Source organism: Salvelinus alpinus, chromosome 20, assembly GCF_045679555.1.
Source record: "Salvelinus alpinus chromosome 20, SLU_Salpinus.1, whole genome shotgun sequence".
Taxonomy (NCBI): Eukaryota; Metazoa; Chordata; class Actinopteri; order Salmoniformes; family Salmonidae; genus Salvelinus; species Salvelinus alpinus.
This window is the reverse complement of record NC_092105.1, coordinates 27,077,802-27,099,834: the sequence shown is the minus strand read 5'-3', so window position 1 is coordinate 27,099,834 and position 22,033 is coordinate 27,077,802. Positions and strand designations below refer to the sequence as shown.

The following is a 22,033-nucleotide window of genomic DNA, read 5'->3' as shown; positions in this document are numbered from 1 at the left end:
TCTTTGTAAAGTTCATACATTAAATAATGTGTACAAAGGACCCAACTAGTTGTATATAGACTGAGTGTACAAAATATTAAGAACACCTGCTCTTTCCATGACATAGCCTGACCAGGTGAATCCAAGTGAAAGCTATGATCCTTATTGATATCTCCTGTTAAATCCACTTCAATCAGTGTAGATGAAGGGGAGGAGACAGGTTAAATAACTATTTTCAAGCCCTGAGACAATTGAGACATTGATTGTGTATGTGTGCCATTCAGAGGGTGAATGGGCAAGACAAAAGATTTAAGTGCCTTTGATCAGGGGGATCGTGTGTATCAAGAATGGTCCACCACCCAAAGGACATCCAACCAACTTGACACAACTGTGCGAATCATTGGAGTCAACATGGGCCAGCATCCCTATGGAACACTTGCGACAACTTTTAGAGTCCATGCCCCTACGAATTGAGGCTGTTCTGAGGGCAAAATGTTGGAGGTGCAACTCAATATTAGGGAGGTGTTCCTCATGTTTTGTACACTCAGTGTAATTATGTAAACTTTGTGTAAACTCTTGTCTGTATCCTGTCTCTAAATGTTGTCTATCACTAGCAGCACCGCATCATCAAGTAAAATTCGGAGTATATGTTAATGTACTTGTCAAATAAAGGTGATTCTGATATAGAAGTCATACAGATATAGTAGGAGCATGCACATGCACATGCACACACACACACACACACACACACACACACACACACACACACACAGTACATGTTCCATAGTGTCTTACCCAAATCTGCTTTGATTATCTTATTAGCAGGTTCAACCACTTTGGGAACAAGGCAATAGTCCTCTGAAATTATGACAATGATTCATAAACATTATAAACAGACACAAAAATATGCAGTCACCTGACCCTATAGAAAACAACCACTTCTAAGCTCTGAGCAAAGCAGCCTGTATGAAATCATGAAGTTGCCCATAACCCCGTATACAGGGTCAGATATCTATGTAATGGCTAGGTTAAGGATTGTGGGTATATGGTAATAATCTGATCCCAGATCTGTGGTTAGGTGCAACTTCTATGAGCTGTGCCAACAGTACTCACTTTTCACCGTACCCACAAAGGTCTCTGAAATCCTGCCGCTGAGCCCTTCCAGGTCAAAGGTCATGGTGCAAGTGTAGAACCCATGGTCTTCAGGGCTAACTTGAGCTACTAAGAGTCTCTGGCCATCACTGACATAGGTAAACCTGTCCCACAATGGGTCATCTTCCACAATGCGTTCGCATCCCTGAAAGATTTCAAGTAGAAATGCACACTGAAAGGTAATGGAAATGGAATACGGCTCATGGGTCTTTCTTGAAAATACGGTGGCATTTGCATCCCCATGAAAAACACTTTAAAATGACAAATAGTTAGTTACACCACATCATACATGTTTTTGTTTATTGAACTGTTCATCAATAATAAACCATAATGCAAGTCATTTATACTGCAAAAACGTTGTTTATGCATTGTTTAAAGTACTTAGGGTAAGCAAATTGTCTCGTCCCAGTAGTGGTTTCTAGTGATATATTTTGGGGATTTAGAGATATCTATTATTTTGAATTCTAGAAAGTGAATAAAGGTTTTTCATATATTGTATAGATCAATAAAAGTATATTAAAACGCCTTTTTTATATAGTATAATGTGTGTCCCTAAGTTTTATGTCATTGGAGTTAACGCCTTGAAAATCACTCATTACAATGATATACAGTACATAAAGGACCTTGAGCATTCCCTCCAGTGGCTGTTATTTGGGGAAGGGTCTATATTAAAGAAAATTATTAGCTAATCACACCCTTTTAGTATGTGATACATTTGAGGATTGCATAGGAAAACTGTGTCTAAATACAATGTGTAATTGTTGTTACTCAACTTCAATGAAGGGAAATTTAATTGTGAGCAAAATTATTAATCATATCAAATTTGAAATAATTTTTTTAAAGGGTTAAGGACCTTAGATTTGAGCATCTGTGGCCTCCATTTCAGAAAATCCTCAATAACCAAACATTTGTAATTGGTTTTACTATCATTGGTGTTACTAGTCCTACTGGTGGCACAAAGTTATCATAATGATAAAACATTTTAAGTCATCACGCTGCCATATTAGTTGATTTAGAATGGGAAGATGTACCAAAATACATTTAAACATTTAACATTTTTTGAACTTTAGAATTTTTTGGTCAAAATTCAAGAATTACCCTAGTAATACTAAATATACAATATTACAGTTAAGATAATGTCTTACCCAAGAAGACCTACAGTAAGCCTTCTATGAGAATAATTTGATGTAAATGTGTTAGAACAATGTAAAAAGTATATATTTGATGGAACATTCTCTCACATGTAGTCACCCTACATTCCTATAGCTTTAAAGATAAATGAAGAATACAAAGAGACAAACTTTCCATCACTGTCAGGCCTCCTGGTTCCCCTCAACATTCTCCCTCCCATCTGTTTACCATATAGGACTCACCTTGTACCACTGGATGGAGTAATTGTCCACTTTCCTGATCTGGTCACTCAATGGGCAGGACAGGAAAGCGCTGGCTGTATTGGTCAGGACCTGTTCAACCTCATTCTGTGGTCGACCGCATTCTTCTGGGTTGTTCTGGTTCACAATCAGTAAGGTAGCCTGCTTGTAGCACTGGGAGGGAGTTCTGTTCATCCAAGATAGCAGGCAATATTTACAGCACTGTACTATTGGGTACTGTACCACACACACACACACACACACACACACACACACACACACACACACACACACACACACACACACACACACACACACACACACACACACACACACACACACACACACACACACACACACACACACACACACACACACACACACACACACACACACACACACACACACAAAAGTATGTGGACACCCCTTCAAATTAGTGGATTCGGCTATTTCCGCCACACCCATTGTTGACAGGTGTATAAAATCGAGCACACAGCCATGCAATTTCCACAGACAAACATTGGCAGTAAAATAGCCTTACTAAAGAGCTCAGTGACTTTCAATGTGGCACCATCATAAGATTCCAACAAGTCAGTTTGTGGAAATGTCTAGGAGCAACAACGGCTCAGCCGCGAATTAGTCGGCCAGACAAGCTCACAGAACGGTACCGCGGAGTGCTGAAGCTCGTAAATCGTCTGTCTTCGGTTGCAACACTCACTACCAATTTCCAAACTGCCTCTGGAAGCAATGTCAGCACAATAACTGTTTGTCGGTGTCACACCCTGATCTGTTTCACCTGTCTTGTGCCTGTCTCCACGCCGCACCAGGAGTCTCCTATTCTTCCCCATTATCCCCTGTGTATTTATACATGTGGTTTCTGTTTGTCTGTTCGTGTTGTTTTGTCAGGTCTTAGCAGCGTGTTTTCCGTTTCTCAAGTTCTTGTTTTCTAGTCTTCCCGGTTCTGACTTTTCTGCCTGTCCTGAGCCTGCCTGCCGTTTTGTCCTTGATTGACTCTGCCTTGGATTACGAACCTCTGCCTGCCCTTTGCCTGCCCCTTAGTTTGGTTCTCAGAATATTTATTATAACAATCTGCCTCCTGTGTCTGCCTCTGGGTCATATCCTGAGTCGTGATAGTCGGGAGCTTCATGAAATGCAGCCTAAATTCACTATATGCAATGCCAAGCGTCGCTGGAGTGGTGTAAAACTTGCCGCCATCGGACTCTGGAGCAGTGGAAACGCATTCTCTGAAGTGATGAATCACTCTTCACCATCTGGCAGTCAGACGGACGAATCTGGGTTTGGCAGATGCCAGGATAACGCTACATGCCCCAATGTAGTGCCAACGGTAAAGTTTGGTGGAGGAGAAATAATGGTCTGGGGCTGTTTTTCATGGTTCGGGCTAGGCCCCTTAGTTCCAGTGAAGGGAAATCTTAACGCTACAGGATACAATGCCATTCTAGATGATTCTGTGCTTCCAACTTTGTGGCAACAGTTTGGGGAAGGCTCTTTCCTGTTTCAGCATGACAATGCCCCCGTGCAGAAAGCGAGGTCCATACAGAAATGGTTTGTCGAGATCGGTGTGGAAGAACTTGACTGGCCTGCACAGTGCCCTGACCTCAACCCCATCGGACACCATTGGGATGAATTGGAACGCCGATGGTGAGCCAGGCCTAATCACCCAACATCAGTGCTGACCTCACTAATGCTCTTGTGGCTGAATGGAAGCAAGTCCCCGCAGAAAGGTTCCAACATCTAGTGGAAAGCCTTCCCAGAAGAGTAGAGGCTGTTATAGCAGAAAAGGGGGGGACGAACTCCATATTAATGCCCATGATTTTGGAATGAGATGTTTGACCAGCACGTGTCCACATACTTTTGGTCATGTAGTGTATATATCCTACCTCACAACACAGACATAGTCCCCAGCATCGTCCATCTCGATGTTAAACATCCACAGTGTCTTCCCCTGCACCAATGTTTTTCCCGTCTCGCTGGTCAGCTTTCTCCCAGTTCTTGGGTCGTACCATGAGATGTTATAGGGGACGGTGTCATAGTTGAACACGTTGGGGGCCAACAGGGTGGATGTCAACATGGCGGCATCACCCGGGACTGAAAAGACCCGCTCAAACTCTCGTCCATAGTCCTTACAGAGCTCTGTACACAAAGAGTACATAGAGTGAAGACAAACATGCGGCACAGAGACTATTTGAGCCCCCCCTTGTAGAATGTGGATGCGCACACAATGAATGTGGTTTTGTAAATTATGCAATTATTATACTGTGTGTCATGTAAGTATAGATTTTGTACAGAGAGGGTCTCATCAAAAATATCTGTGCTTAAAACCTTTTATAACAGGGTTCTGCCCCCTCCCCCGGGTGCTTGTTTTGTATTTTGCCCTAGCACTACACAGCTAATTCAAATAATCTAAGGTTGATGGTGAGGTGGTTATTTGAATCAGCCGTGTAGTGCTTGGGCAAAAACCTAAACGTGCACCAATAGAGGGCCCCATCACCGAGTTTGGGAGTACCTGTTTTAGCACACCAATAAAAGTGCACACAGATACTATATTTGCACGGCCGCTGTATCAAAGACTAATTCCATCAACGCCCACCAGAGGTCAAAGTTGAGTTATCCCGAAGTGAAGGGCCATGTTTCAGATTATAGTTAGGGCTGTTAAATTGAATTGAGCCAGTTTTGGTAATTCAAACCATGCTTCTAGCTGTCCTCATAACTACTGCTTGATTGATTGATTAATGGCTGACTGGAAGTCTTTGGTGAAGTGTGTCCTACCTACCTCCTACAGCCTTGGAGCTGCCATTGAGACAGAGGAGTGAGAAGAGGAAGTTCTGCAACATCTGACTCCAATCCATAGCTGAAACAGAGAGACACAGGGAACACTCATTACCAAAGCAACAGTGAACAATAAGCTCAAACAAACTAACAGAATCCAACAGGACACATCATAACACTGGTCAAAAAAAGTGAAATGATCACACACAAAAAAGTATCATTCTGCTTCCCGACCTTCCACTGAATACCTCACTTGTCAACTGAATCTCCTACACAAACACGCCACAGGCAATCTGGGGCAGGCCTTTATGGAAAACGAATCATATTTGACTACAGGAGTCACCACGGTAAGGCAGGCAGGCAGGATAATACCTCATGCCTAGAGGAGGGACAGACACATTCCCCAGTCCACCACAGGAAGACTGGCTGACTAACTGACTGGGGACGTCTCCAGGGCTCTGCCGGTAACTGAATGAGTAAAGCTAAGACATAAAATAACAAAAACCAAGAGAGAAAATGATCAGCAGGGGTCAGCAACCCCCACCCTGGAGTGTTACCCTGCAGCACCTGATTTTACTAGCTGCTCAATAGGACGTTGATTAGTTGAATCATGTGTGTTATAGCAGGGTTAAAGCAAAATCCTGCATTCCCAGTAGCTGTCCAGGAGAAGGGTTGGCCAGCCCTGGAGTGATGATAGTGTGTGGCCTAAGAGTCATGAGGTCAGTCAGGGTTATGAAAGCTTAACTGCCTGATCCCAGCTGGTCTAGATTGACTCACTACATGACTTGACTATATAGTACATTTCAATCCCCTTCTATAACACAAGCTTGACACTTTGTTAAAACCTCTCTGGGATATGTGGGACGCTAGCGTCCCAACTGGCCACCATCCAGTGAAAATGCAGAGCGCCAAATTCCAATAAATTACTATAAAAATTAAACTTTGATGAAATCACATATTCAATATACCAAATTAAAGCTACACTTGTTGTCAATCCATCCAACATGTCAGATTACAAAAAGGCTTTACGGCGAAAGCAAACGATGCTATTATCTGAGAATAGCACCCAAGCAAACAAACACAGACCATCATATTTCAACCCTCCCGGCGCGACACAAAACGCAGAAATAAAGATAGAATTCATGCCTTACCTTTGACGAGGTTCTTCTGTTGGCACTCCAATATTTCCCATAAACATCACAAATGGTCCTTTTGTTCGGTTAATTACTTCGATATAACGTAAACTCACCCCATTCCATACAAATGTGCGCAACCGCAACATTCAAACGAGGCTACAAAGAAAACTAATGGGACTGTAGCGACTGTGTTGACTTCAAAATCGGGGGTGTGAACTAGGTTTCTATTCAAGTGTTGATCGACATGGTAATGGCTCTATAGTATTGGAGAAAAGTTGAAAAAACGGACCCTCCGTTACATCGTGACGTGTCATGTCGTAACGTACAGCACGCATAAAGCAACTATTTCTGTCTTACAATCTCTCTCCACCAGGTGTAGCACTTCTCTCATCGTTTAAAAACAAGAAATGGACAGTGACGGGGGTAAGGGGCGATACCTAGTAATTTTTTGCATCATCATTGCAAGCCATCATCATTCTCAACGCCGCTGTTTACTTCTAAGATCACTTTAGCACCGCCCTAAAAACCCGATTCAAATTCGACACAAACCTTCAAATAGGTATGTAATGACACATTATATAAACTCTTTATAGTGTTTTATTTACATTTTAGAGGCGATAAGGTGATAAGTTGGACAGATCGAGTGAAAAAAAGCTATTTTCCCACACAACATCTATCCTTCTCACTATCACTCATTAGTTTCGCTTCCCCACCCGCCATTTTTAAAAAGACCCGACGGGGCTCATTGCCTGCTTGAATTATGCAGAAACGGGCAGCGTTTAGGTCATGTAATTGATTCTGTTGGAAGGGGGAGAAATTGTGCTTTACAATGGTATTGACATTACAGTTGATCTGGAAGTATTACGTTTTTGGGGCGCTAAAATAAGGGCAATTGTACGGACCAAGGCGATGTACGAGTTTACGTGAGTTATCCAAAATGTAAATTTATTTGGCGCGTTTGATACAGAAAAACACCGGTTCCAACTTGCGCAACTTGACTACAAAATATCTCAAAAGTTACCTGTAAGCTTTGTCCAAACATTTTTCCAAACAAACTACTTTTGTAATACAACTTTAGGTATTTTTTAACGTAAATAATCAATAAAATTGAAGACGGGATGATCTGTGTTCAATACCGGAAGAAAACAACATGTAGCGAGCCTCTGTGTAACGCGCCTCTAACAAAGAGTAAACTTCCCTCGAGCCTCATTCTGAACAGTGTTACTTCTTCATTTCTCAAAGGAAAAACTTCAACCAATTTCTAAAGACTGTTGACATCCAGTGGAAGCGATAGGAACTGCAAGAAGATCCCTTAGAAATCTGGATTCCCAATGAAAACTAATTGAAAAGAGAGTGACCTCAAAAAATTATAATTCTGAATGGTTTGTCCACGGGGTTTCGCCTGCCAAATACGTTCTGTTAAAGTCACAGACATGATTCAAACAGTTTTAGAAAATTCAGAGTGTTTTCTATCCAAATCTACTAATAATATGCATATCTTAGTTTCTGGGCATGAGTAGCAGGCAGTTTAATTTGGGCACACTTTTCATCCAAAATTCCGAATGCTGCCCCCTATCCTAGAGAAGTTTTTAAGGGGAAATGGTTGGTTGACAGGCATTTCATACTGTCTGACAGACACACTTCACAGTGGTATTTAACTGTATAACTGTAAGCCAGGTGTTATAACAACTAAGTTATCAACTAATGAGGTGTCAAACTACTTACAGTGGGGCAAAAAAGTATTTAGTCAGCCACCAATTGTGCAAGTTCTCCCACTTAAAAAGATGAGAGAGGCCTGTAATTTTCATCATAGGTACACTTCAACTATGACAGACAAAATGAGAAAAAAAATCCAGAAAATCACATTGTAGGATTTTTTATGAATTTATTTGCAAATTATGGTGGAAAATAAGTATTTGGTCAATAACAAAAGTTTATCTCAATACTTTGTTATATACCCTTTGTTGGCAATGACAGAGGTCAAACGTTTTCTGTAAGTCTTCACAAGGTTTTCACACACTGTTGCTGGTATTTTGGCCCATTCCTCCATGCAGATCTCCTCTAGAGCAGTGATGTTTTGGGGCTGTTGCTGGGCAACACGGACTTTCAACTCCCTCCAAAGATTTTTTATGGGGTTGAGATCTGGAGACTGGCTAGGCCACTCCAGGACCTTGAAATGCTTCTTACGAAGCCACTCCTTCGTTGCCCGGGTGGTGTGTTTGGGATCATTGTCATGCTGAAAGACCCAGACACGTTTCATCTTCAATGCCCTTGCTGGTGGAAGGAGGTTTTCACTCAAAATCTCACGATACATGGCCCCATTCATTCTTTCCTTTACATGGATCAGTCGTCCTGGTCCCTTTGCAGAAAAACAGCCCTAAAGCATGATGTTTCCACCCCCATGCTTCACAGTAGGTATGGTGTTCTTTAGATGCAACTCAGCATTCTTTGTCCTCCAAACACGACGAGTTGAGTTTTTACCAAAATGTTATATTTTGGTTTCATCTGATCATATGACATTCTCCCAATCTTCTTCTGGATCATCCAAATGCTCTCTAGCATACTTCAGACAGGCCTGGACATGTACTGGCTTAAGCAGGGGGACACGTCTGGCACTGCAGGATTTGAGTCCCTGGCGGCGTAGTATGTTACTGATGGTAGGCTTTGTTACTTTGGTCCCAGCTCTCTGCAGGTCATTCACTAGGTCCCCCCGTGTGGTTCTGGGATTTTTGCTCACCGTTCTTGTGATCATTTTGACCCCACGGGGTGAGATCTTGCGTGGAGCCCCAGATCGAGGGAGATTATCAGTGGTCTTGTATGTCTTCCATTTCCTAATAATTGCTCCCACAGTTGATTTCTTCAAACCAAGCTGCTTACCTATTGCAGATTCAGTCTTCTCAGCCTGGTGCAGGTCTACAATTTTGTTTCTGGTGTCCTTTGACAGCTCTTTGGTCTTGGCCATAGTGGAGTTTGGAGTGTGACTATTTGAGGATGTGGACAGATGTCTTTTATACTGATAACAAGTTCAAACAGGTGCCATTAATACAGGTAACTAGTGGAGGACAGAGGAGCCTCTTAAAGAAGAAGTTACAGGTCTGTGAGAGCCAGAAATCTATCTTGTTTGTAGGTGACCAAATACTTATTTTCCACCATAATTTGCAAATAAATTCATAAAAAATCCTACAATGTGATTTTCTGGATTTTCTTTCCTCATTTTGTCTGTCATAGTTGAAGTGTACCTATGATGAATTTTTTTTTTGGTTGATTTCACATTGAATTCATGCTAGTTGGCAACTCAACCAAATATAAATCTAAACTAGACGTTGAACTGACATCTTTACATTGTGTCTCAATGTAATCAAGGTATCAAATTATAGTTATTTTCAAATATAATCTCTTTTTGGGCTTAGTTTGGGTCAATTTGCATTGTACAAATTACTATAATTATGTTCCGGCCCCCCGACCATCCTCTCCAAGAAAAACCTGCCTGCGGCTGAATCTAGTTGCCCACCCCTGCACTACAGGATGTGGAAACAAGAGTGGTAGTAGGTGCCTGAATCTGATTGGCGGGGTGTCAACCACAATGATTGGTGGTGCCATACAGGAAGTGCTCTCTCTGCCCTATCTACCTCTCAGCACAACCACAGGAAAACACACTAATAGAGATCTTACAGCTAACTGATAGAAATATATAAATAGCAAAAGGTGTACACAGACTGAGAATGAAAATGAATTGTGCAACAAACAGAGAGAAATAGGATTGATAAAAGTTATCAGGTTAGATTAGTATCAAAGAAAAAAGAGGAGTTCCAGTATTCCAGTACACCTAGTGTAGAGAGAGGAAATACAACTGAAAACATGTTGAAGTAGAACCACCTAGCAGTCTTGGTTTTGTAAAAAACGGGGATAGAATGAGAAATGTATAAAAATCAAAACATGGGAAATAAAATCAAGACAGGAAAAGTCTAATTCAGAGATCGACTAGATTCAGCCGCGGGACGATTTTTTTCTTGAGCGAATAGTTGGGGGGCTGGAACATAATTCAGCAATAAGGCCCGAGGGTGTGTGCTATATGGCCAATATAACACGGCTAAGGGCTGTTCTTATGCACGAAACAACGAAGTGCCTGGATAGAGCCCTTAGCCGTGGTATATTGGCCATACACTACTAACCCGAGGTGCCTTATTGCTATTATAAACTGGTTACCAACATAATTACAGCAGTACAAATAAATGTTTTGTCATACCCGTGGTATACGGATTGATATGCCACGGCTGTCAGCCAATCAGCATTCAGGGCTCAAACCACCCAGTGTGTCACGACTTCCGCCGAAGTCGGCTCCTCTCCTTGTTCAGGCGGCGTTCGGCGGTCGACGTCACCGGCTTTCTAGCCATCGCCTCTCCATTTTTGTATCCATTTGTTTTGTCTTGTTCCCTGCACACCTGGTTTTCATTCCCCAATCAATGTACATGTATTTATTCCTCTGTTCCCCATCATGTCTTTGTGTACGATAGTTTGTGTTACGTGTGTATTGTTGACGCGCCAGACTGGCTTGTTTTTTCCGTGTTATTTTTTCACAAAGATGTTTATTGTTAAACATCATTCTTGTGACTGTTTTGCGCGTTTTGCACTTTTGCCTAAATAAAGTGTGCGCCTGTTCACAGATCTCTGCTCTCCTGCACCTGACTTCGCTACCGGTACACACACATTCTGACACAGTGTATAATTACTGCATATTGACTGCAAGAAGCCCTAAACAGATCTAGTGTTTGACTAAAACATAATTATTTCTAACCTTGCTTACATTTGTATACGATCACTTGTCTCTCTATTATGTGTGGGAATACTTGGGAAGAGATTTCTTGAATTAAAATCACTTGGAGCTCATTTCCTGGTGTTTTTACAGTCTTTTATGTAATTGTATTTTTTATATTTTTTTGAAAATTTAGGGGGCCGAATAAAACCACTCGTGGGCCAAATTCGGCCTGCGGCTGCCAGTTGGGGAACCCTGGTCAAGTTGATTTAATAAAGATCCAAATGAGAGAAATTGACAGAGCTAGTTCTAGAGCCTGGAGTGGGAAGAGGAGAAGGAGGAGGAGGGGGTAAAGACAGTGCTGGCTGGGACAGGCGCAGACAGAGAGGAGCGTGGGAAGAGAGAGGATAGGACTAGGCGTAGGAGGGACATGCAGGATACAGGGGCCAAGGGCTGTGAATCACTAACCATCAGAAACCTTGTCTGAACAAGTTCTGTCTTGTTTTGCTTCTTTATTTGACTGAAGGTGTTTGGTTTCACTACGGATTAAGACATATCCAGTTGTAGACTCAACTTTCATGGCCATTTCCAACCCCTCCAAAAACACCCACTGTTGTGTTCGGTAGGACATAGCGTAACATAATGTTTTGCAACAGACAACAAAAATGTGTGTTATTTTTGGGCAAGATCAGGTAATAACTGCTAATGCATTTTTTTTTTAAAGATCCTACTGAACAAGTCCCAGGTGTAGAACAGAACATGCCTACATGGTAAAACGTACCTGCTGTGGTGTTGCAAGAGCCCCTAACTGAACACATTTATGAAATGTGTGATTACATAACGACAAACGGTCATTGCAGGGCTATTTAGTTTAGTTAACTCTGGGTACACAGTAAGTGGTGCTGTTTGTCCAAACAGACACAACATAGTTGGACTTTTACCGTCCGTTTTTGGGGTCAAAGTTACGAGAAATGTCAACAAAAAAGGAGCCAGAGTACCAAAACTCTACACAGCATGTGTACATAACCACTACACAACCTCTACACAACACACATACAGAAAAACTGCACAACATCTGTAGACAGCCTCTACACAACATGTGTACACAACCTTTAAACAACATATAAACAATCTATACACAACACCTGTAAACAACACCCTCGTGATCTACTCTTAAAATGTTAACCAAAACTGGGTTTCTAGAGACAACTACAGCATATGTGAAGGATTGTGTTGCATGAAGAGTGTTTATGAATACTGTAGTGTATGAAGATATTGTACTAGCTGTGATTTAAAACTGTCACCAGAGGGCAATGTCTCAGTTGCCTGTGAGTCATTCTAGATAACCTAAAAGATTTAAGCAGTTTGCAGATGAAATGTTTGCTCAGAAATAGGAGCAAGTATGCTGACTTGTATTTGATCAGACATGAATAGGCTAATCTAAAAGGTTGTCATTCTACTGTGACAAAAGGCTCATTGAGAATAATTATACTGTGACCAGAACATACCTGCAAAGAATCTACAGCCGCGACATACGCATTGGCTTGTTCACATTGGGCACACGCCCTGCTACAAGGTGTGGATCATTGACAGCAAGCACTCTCACCTACAGTATGTTTACTGTACCTCACTGTGTTGTTTCAATGTATCTGGGGGTAAACACAGATTTTTTTGAGAGAGAGATTCGTCTTCATGTATCAACCATTATCATGATTGGATCAGAGAGACAGAAGGGTCACGTGGGAATATCCAGATATTGAGATGATGGAAGTCAACTCAATGTGACAGACTGTCAGAAGCTTGGTGATCACTCCCAATGGCCTTTATATCCCAAAGAAATGGCCAGTTAACGTCTTCAGTTCTAGTGGTTAGAGCGTTGGGCCAGTAACCGAAAGGTTGCTGGATCGAATCCCCGAGCTGACAAGGTAAAAATCTGACGTTCTGCCCCTGAGCAAGGCAGTCAACCCACTGTTCTCCAGGCGTCGAAGACGTGGATGTTGTTTTAAGGCAGCCCCCAACACCTCTCTGATTCAAATGTGGAAGACACATTTCAGTTGAATACATTCAGTTGGACAACTGACTAGGTATCCCCCTTTCACTTACTACAGTAACGATGTCTGCCTATTGAAATGGATGGTGGGAAAGCTCTCTGGTGAGACGAGTACAGTTATAATCATTTCATTAGTGGACGATCACCAGATCTGGCAGAGGTGAAAGTGAATGGAGATTTCTCTCCCACACTGGCTTAATATAATTACGCATATCTGACATCTCACAATAAATCTGATAAATTACGTTAGAGATGTGATTGACTAAAACAATGAGCAGATTTAGTCTGGGGGGAAAGCACAGCAGACTACAAAACAAGAAAAAACACAACTCACAAAACAACATCAAGAAGAACATCAACACGTTGCAAAAGGTACAACAAAAAAGTAAACTAACTGATTGAATCCTAGTCAACACTATACTCCTAGGTCAACCACACACACCACTAGACAATTCCAGAAATTCCACTCCTGGGGTTGACAGTTAAAGCAGGTTTTAGCAGGTTGCTCATCAGATCATCAAACAAGGCCACAACTTTGCACGAGTGCATGGAACACGTGCATGGCCCATGCTTCTTACTCCATGAACATACAAAGCACAAACTAGCAACCACTAACACATTCTTAGCACTATAGCAAAGCACATGGTAAGATAAGGCTAATATTTCTGTCACTTGCACACAGAGCACAAATGCCTGATTGAAAAATTAATTTGTGGAGGGTGTCCACGCCTTCTGAACAATGCTCTCCAAGCAAAATAATGACACCAGGAAGCGTGCTGTTTGTGGTAAGAGTTACAACATCATGAGGGAGTTCCTCAAATCCTGAAATCTTAAAGAATATTAATCTTGCAAGAAACAAATGGTTCAAGTTATATTCTGTAGTTATCACTAGTTAACCTATGCAGGATAATTTAGTAGCATTCTTCTTTTACATATGACGCTTCAGTCACAAAAACAATGTGAATGTCCTCACCTATCCACACTGCAGGGATCCACACAGGACCGGTTGCAAAAGAGTGTGTTCTCTTTAGGAGTCCAGCCTAGAGAGGAAGCCTGACTCGACCTCAGCAGGAGGTCCTGGGATGAAGCTCAACCAATGATAACACAGTAGCTGCATCACATGGACTACAAATTAATTGTGAACCATTAGAGGGCCTCTAGGCAGAGCTGCATGCTGGGGACTAGGTAAAAAGCTAGTGCAGTTGAGTGACCACAAGTGGCCCAACCGTGGAGTTGCTTCTTGGTAGCCTGGTGAGCCTTATGACATAGCTGCTGGACCATTTTAAAATCCATAATGTTTTACTCTTAGTGCCTTGCAAAACTATTCAGACCCCTTGGATCACAAAGTGGGACAAAAATGTATTTAATTGTCATTTTTTTGTCAATCTATACAAAATACTCTATAATGTCAAAGTGGAATATTAAAAAAAAAAAAAAAATCTACAAAATTCATAACTAAAATATAGTCATTGCATAACTATTCAGCCCCTTTGTTGAGCCAAGCCTAAATTAGTTCAGGAGTCAAATTTGGCTCAACAAATCACATAATAAATTACATGGACTCACTCTGTGTGAAATAATAGGGGTTGACATACAACATCTCTAAGGCCTCTCAGTCAAGTATTGAATTTCAAGCACAGATTCAACTGCAAAGACCAGGGAGCTTTTCGAAAGCCTCATAAAGAAGGGCAGTGATTGGTAGATGGGTAACAATAATAAATCAGACATTGAATATCTCTTTAAGCATGGTGAAGTTTAATAATTACAGTATGCTGTGGGTTACAGTGCCTTCAGAAAGTATTCACACCCCTTGACTTTTTCCACATTTTGTTGTGTTACATACAGCCTGAATTTAAAATGGATTAAACTGAGATTTAGGTCACTGGCCTACACACAATACCCCATAATGTCAAAGTGAATCATGTTTTTAGACATCTTTACAAATGTATAAAAAATGGAAAGCTGAAATATCTTGAGTCAATAACTATTCAACCTCTTTGTTATGGCAAGCCTAAATAAGTTCAGGAGTAAAGATTTGCCTAACAGGTCACATAATAATTTGCATGGACTCACTGTGGCAATAATAGTGTTTAAGATCCTTTTTGAATGACTACCTCATCTCTGTACCCCACAGTGGTGGAAAAAGTACCCAATTTTCATACTTGAGTAAAAGTAAAGATACCTTAAAAGAAAATTACTCAAGTAAAAGTAAAAGTCACCCAGTAAAATACTACTTGAGTAAAAGTCTAAAAGTATTTGGTTTATATGTACTTAAGTATCAAAAGTAAAAGTATAAATAATTTAAAATATCTTATATTAAGCAAACCGGACAACACCATTTTCTTGTTTTTTAAATGTACAGATAGCCAGGGTCACAGTTCAACACTCAGACATAATTTACAAACGAAGCATTTGTGTTTATTGAGCGTGCCAGATCAGAGGCAGTAGGGATGACCAGGGATGTTCTCTTGATAAGTGCGTGAATTAGACCATTTTCCTGTTCTGCTAAGCATTCAAAATGTAATGAGTACTTTGGGTGTCAGGGAAAATGTAAGGAGTAAAAAGTACATTATTTTCTTTAGAAATGTAGTGGAGTAAAAGAAAAAGTAATCAAAAATATAAATAGTTAAGTAAAGTACAGATACCCCAAAAAACTAGTTAAGTAGTACTTAAAAGTATTTTTACTTGAGTACTTTACATCACTGGTACCCCACACATACAATCATCTGTAAGGACCCTCAGTCGAGCAGTGAACTTCAAACACAGTGTCACGTTCCTGACCTGTTTTCCTTTGTTTTGTATTTATTTTAGTTGGTCAGGGCGTGAGTTGGGTGGGTTGTCTATGGTTCATTTTCTATGTTGGGATTTTGTGTTCGGCCTGGTATGATTCTCAATCAGAGACAGCTGTCAATCGTTGTCCCTGATTGAGAATCATACTTAGGCAGCCAGGGTTTCACTTGTGTTTTGTGGGTGTTTGTTCCTGTGGAGGTTTTGTTGCCACACAGGACGGTTTCGGTTTTGTCACGTTGGTTGTTTTTTGTATTTTGAAGTGTTTTTGTTGACTTTCATTAAAATAATGAACACTAACCACTCTGCGTTTTGGTCCGCACCTTCTGTCAGCGAGGACAGCCGTAACACACAGATTCAACCACAAAGACCAGGGAGGTTTTCCAGTGCCTCGCAAAGAAGGGAACCTATTGTTAGACATTAAAGTAGACATTGAATATCCTTTTGAACATGGTGAAGTTATTAATTTCACTTTGGATGGTGTACCAATATACCCAATCACTACAATAGTCCTCACTACAATAGTCCAGTCCTTCCTAACTCAGTTGCTGTAGAGGAAGGAAACCACAGGGATTTCACCATGAATTACAGTTTAATGGCTGTGATAGAAAACTGAGAATGGATCAACAACATTGTAGTTACTCCACAATACTAACCTAAATGACAGAGTGAAAAGAAGGAAGCCTGTACAGAATAAAAATACCACTCTTCATATTTTCAAGCATGGTGGTAGTTTCATCATGTTATGGGTATGCTTGTCATCGACAAGGACTAGGGAGTTCTTTTAGGATAAAAATAAAAGGAATAGGCCTCCCAAGTGGCGCAACGGTCTAAAGGCGTCACTACAGACTCACGTTCGATCCCAGGCTGTGTCACAGCCGGCCGTGACTGGGAGACCCATGAGGCGGCGCACAATTGGCTCAGCATGTCTGGGTTAGGGGAGGGTTTGGCCGGCTGGGATTTCCTTGTCCCATCGCACTCTAGCGACTCCTTGTGGTGGGCCGGGCGTCTGCAAGCTGACTTCAGTCGCCAGCTGGATGGTGTTTCCTCCGACACATTGGTGCAACTGGCTTTCGGGTTAAGCAAGCAATGTGTCAAGAAGCTGTGCGGCTTGGCAGGGTTGTGTTTCAGAGGATGCATGGCTCTCCACTTTCGCATCTCCCGAGTCCGTAGGGGAGTTGCAGCGATGAGACAAGACTGTAACTACCAATTGGATATCATTAAATTAGGGAGGAAAAGGAGGTAAAAGTGAAAAAAAAAAAAAAAAAAAAGGAATAGAGCTAAGCACAGGCAAAATCCTAGAGGAAAACCTGGCTCAGGCTGCTTTCCAACTGGAAGATGATTGCAAATCTCAGCAGGACAATAACCTAAAACAAACAAAAGGCCAAATATACAGTGGAGTTGCTTACCAAGACGACATTGAATGTTCATGAGTGGCCTAGTTACAGTTTTGACTTAAATCTTCTTGAAAAACTATTGCAAGACTTGAAAATGGCTGTCTAGCAATGATCAACAACCAACTTAACAGAGCTTGAAGAATTTAAAAATGAATACTGTGAAAATATTGTACAATCCAGGTGTGCAAAGCTTTTAGAGACTTACCCAGAAAGACTGACAGCTGTAATCGCTGCCAAAGGTGATTCTAACATGTATTGATCAGATGCCTGATCCGAAAATGTGGTCGGAGGCTCCTTAGGGAGGGTGTGACTCAATTGTGGAGCCTCTAGAGGCATGCAGAGACCAATTCTCCATACAGCATCACCGTGCGCCTCCAAAATCGTGAAACAATGCGGAAGGCTCGGTATATCATTTCTCATTTCTCTGACTATCCACATTGACAACTGTCTCCGTGAGCGTTGGAGGGAAAGGGGAGGTAGGGTTGCATGTCCCATAACATCTGCTTCAGTGCCTTGCTCTCTTTATCAGACTGCATCACATCTCCAGGCGTGTTCTAACCCTGAACCCATGCAGCTCGGCCGGACCCGTCTATCTCCAGAGGAGAGGCAGCGGCGTTTCAGTACTAGGAGCGGTCTATTGTGGCCAGGTTGGTCACCTGGTCTCCACTTGTTCCCTGTGTCCAGCAAAAGAGGGGGCTCAGCAGTAGTGGGGGATATACTGTTGAGCCAAATCTCCTGCCCATCATCTCCCAGACCCCTGCTTGAGGCCAACCTTGTGTGGCAGAGCCAGGATTTTCCTCTGCCTGCGCTCATCGATTCAGGCGCTGACGAGAGCTTTCTGGACCGAGGGGTTGTTAAGCAGTTGGTTTTGGACACAGTTCCACTCGCTTCACCTCTGGATGCCAACGCTCTCAATGGAAAGCTACTCTTCCGGGTTTTGGAGAGAACTGTTGCTGTTATCCTGCGTCTCTCTGGAAAGATCAGTTTCCACATAATCAACAGTCCTTACTCCCCTGGTTCTGGGTCATCCATGGTTAAAACTACACAACCCACAGATTGACTGATCCACTGGGAGGGTAACTACTTGGAGTACATTTTGTCATTCCAATTGTCTACATTCTGCCCTTCCACCTGCCTTGTCTGCACCCCAGTCCATTCCTCAACCTCCAGACCTGTCTTCTGTTCCTCCTGAGTATCACGGTCTAGCTCCTGTATTCAGTAAGCACCACACCCCATCTCTGCTGCCTCATCGGCCGTACGACTGTGCTATTGAGCTTCAGCCTGGAGCTCCTCTTCCTAGTAGCAGGTTGTTTAACCTCTCTCGCCCCGAGCAACAGGCCATGGAAGAATACATCCAGGACTCCCTGGCTGTCCGACATGTCAGGCCTTCCTCTCCAGTGGGAGCTGGGTTTTTCTTTGTTAACAAAAAAGATGGGTCACTGAGGCCATGCATAGACTTCCGTGGGTTGAATAGTATCACTGTCAGGAACAAGTATCCCTTGCCTCTCATCAGTGCTGCTTTTGCCCCCCTCCATGGGGCCACAGTGTTTACTAAACTGGACCTCCGGAATGCTTACCACCTTGTCTGCATTAGAGAAGGGGACGAGTGGATAACGGCGTTCAACACATCACTTGGACATTCAGAGTATTTGGTCATGCCTTTTGGTCTCACTACTCACTACTACTCTGTTTTTCAGAGCCTGGTTAATGATGTCCTGAGGGATGTCATTGGGCGATTTTGTTTTTGTCTATGTGGATGACATTCTTATTTTTTCGAAGGCCCTTGAGGCTCACAAGCAACACGTCCACCAAGTTCTCCAAAGGCTGTTGAAGAATAAGCTGTTTGTTTGTTAAGGCGGAGAAATGTGAGTTTCATGTTTCCTGTGTCCTTCTTGGGTTACATTATTGCTCAAGGACAGCTACGAACGGACCCTGCCAAGGTTAGGGCAGTCACAGAGTGGCCTGCACCCGCTAATCTGAAGCAGTTACAGCGTTTCCTGGGGTTTGCCAATTTTTATAGACAGTTCATCCGTGACTACAGTCGTTTGGCAGCTCCTTTTACCTCCACTTCCACTCCATTCCACTGGTCCCCTGAAGCAGAGGCAGCGTTCCAGGAACTCAAGCACCGCTTCACTTCTGCTCCAATCCTTACCCAGCCAGACCCAGAACTCCAGTTCGTCCTTGAGGTGGACGCTTCCGACAACGGAGTAGGTGTAGTCCTGTCTCAATGTTCTCCCTTGGATCAGAAGCTCCATCCTTGTGCCTTCTTGTCCCACAAGCTCTCCCCTGCAGAGAGAAATTTTGGCATAGGTAACCGGGAACTTCTGGCTGTTAAGTTGGCTCTTGAGGAGTGGCATCACTGGTTAGATGGTATGGTTCTTCCCTTCATTGTGTGGACGGATCACAAAAATCTAGCCTACATCCAGACCGCCAAACGTCTGAACTCTCCGCAGGCCAGGTGGACATTGTTTTTTGGAAGATTCAACTTCACACTCACTTATCACCCCGAATCTAAGAATACCAACCCTGACGCCCTCTCCCATCAGTTCACCTCTGACAACACAGGTTCCGAGCCAGAAACCATTATGCCTTCCTCCTGCATCGTTGCTGCTGTCTTCTGGGAGGTTGAGTCCCGTGTTCGTCAGGCTCAGCTGAACCAGCCTGATCCTAGAAAGGGTCCTTGTAAGGCAGTGTTTGTGCCAGATTCAGTTCGTTCTGATGTTCTTCAATGGGCCCATTCTACTCACCTCACCTGTCACATCCGCTCCAGCTACGCCCTCTGGTGTTCATCCGGTGTCTTCTTAACCTGCAGTTACTCCCCCAGTACACACTTCTCTGTCTCTCTGTGTGTGGAGACGGGTGTGCTGGAGTCAGAGCAAATCCCTTCCAGCTGCAACTCGTTCCATAATCAAGACCTCTACAAATACTCAGTCCTGCCACTTCCACTCTGCCAGATCGTAATCTCTGCTCAGTCAGTTATTATTCTAGCCATTTATGATTACTCAAGATCCTGTCACTCTGCTGTGCCTGTTTCCCTGCCTGACACCGTTTATCCTCTCATTGCAGTACCGCTCTGTCTCTGGGTCTTGTCTCCTGTTCCACATCTCACCACCCAACTACCTTGCTCTGGATTTTACTCACCACCACTACCTTGGATTCCCCTCAGGATCTGTTTACCCTGTTCTACTCAGCCAACTCCACCTCAGTCTCCACATCTGGTTTTTCTGCAACACATCCGAGCTTCCCCGGATCTGCACTCCATATCTCTCTGTGTAACAATAAATGTCATCCCTGTTTCCTCATCTGAGTCTGCTCTTGGGTTCCCCGGTGTCGCTCCGGTTAACACACACACACTGTGGTAAGTACATGGGCGGGGGGAAATGCAACCACCAATTTTTCCCTCATTCTCTTCCCTCATTTTGGTTTGATTTTTACATAGCATTGCTGTCCTCAAAGGAAATAGTCCAACCTAAATGTTATAAAACCAACACAAACAATTTCAACCAGCCACAGATAAGATACTACACAAATACATTGAAAACACTATACATGGACACACTATGTAACACCACCAGAAAAGAGAGTGACATATTGACTCTGTGCCACGGTATCCCTCCCTATCCGCCTGATACAGAGCGGAAAAGTTTGCATACCTGAAGTTTAGTTCTGGTTCCACGCCTTATCCGAACAGCTTGAAGTCCATGTCACATTCCTTTTCTATTAAACAGGTTTCTCCGTGTACTTTGTCTAGTAAACGACTGTAAAAACACCATCTTCAATTTTAACCTAAAGGCTATATTGAAGAATATACATTTAAAAAGCATCAGACATGCCCAAAAACATTGTTTTCCCAAAACAGAAGTTCTTCTGTAGTCTGGGGGTGTTTCTGGGCGAATGTGTTACAATTTCCTCTGGATCTTAGGAAACCTTTCTGCTCAAAAGCAAAGAATGCAGTGTTGTGCAACACGGCAGGGAGGGACTTGGAATCTGGCATGATTCCACCAAGAAGGGGAGACACACGCCTATCGGTGTGTTATTTGTTATATTGCTATTATAAAACTATAGGCACATAGAAAAGTACAGAGGGAGGGAGAAAGAACAATAGACAGAAAGCAGGGTAAATCTCATTCCATTCCTTCTTGCTGTAGAAAATTACCTCCAACTGTTAACCACAGCATGACTCAGGTCAGAATCTTTTGTGATTGACTTCACACAGAGAATGTATTGAGTGTGAGTCTCATCACCTTGTAATGTATCACCATCTAGTGGTATCTTAGCAAAGGTATATAATAAACTGGGTGGTTCGAGCCCTGAATGCTGATTGGCTGACAGCCATGGTATATCAGACCGTATACCACGGGTATGACGAAACAGGTATTTTTACTGCTGTAATTACGTTGGTAACCAGTTTATAATAGCAATAAGGCACCTCTGGGGTTTGTGATATATGGCCAATATACCACGGCTAAGGGCTGTGCCCAGGCACTCCGCGTTGCGTTGTGCTAAATAACAGCCCTTAGCTGTGGTATATTGGTCATATACCGCACCCCCTCGGGCCTTATTGCTTAACCATAACATGGTTGAAGGGGTCTCATTTCATTCCACCAAAAATAATGATACAA

General features: G+C 42.6%; 1 protein-coding gene across 5 annotated transcripts in view; it reads right to left on the bottom strand.

Annotated features, from left to right (window-relative positions):
• Positions 1 to 21,373, bottom strand: part of LOC139546598 (interleukin-1 receptor type 1-like) — a 41,881-nt gene extending 20,508 nt beyond the window's left edge. For 2 of the 5 annotated variants that reach the window (XM_071355151.1, XM_071355156.1), the window contains exons 1-6: positions 14,201 to 14,281; positions 5,293 to 5,370; positions 4,400 to 4,652; positions 2,505 to 2,688; positions 1,093 to 1,276; positions 775 to 837 (exon numbers count right to left, since the gene is read on the bottom strand). In XM_071355151.1, the coding sequence (XP_071211252.1) occupies positions 775 to 837; positions 1,093 to 1,276; positions 2,505 to 2,688; positions 4,400 to 4,652; positions 5,293 to 5,368 (760 nt within the window). In that variant the 5' untranslated portion in view covers positions 5,369 to 5,370; positions 14,201 to 14,281. Of the gene's footprint in view, positions 1 to 774; positions 838 to 1,092; positions 1,277 to 2,504; positions 2,689 to 4,399; positions 4,653 to 5,292; positions 5,371 to 14,200; positions 14,282 to 21,064 lie in introns of those variants that run through there. The other 3 variants (XM_071355152.1, XM_071355155.1, XM_071355154.1) reach the window with 3 other exon arrangements.
• Positions 21,374 to 22,033: the final 660 nt, after the last annotated feature.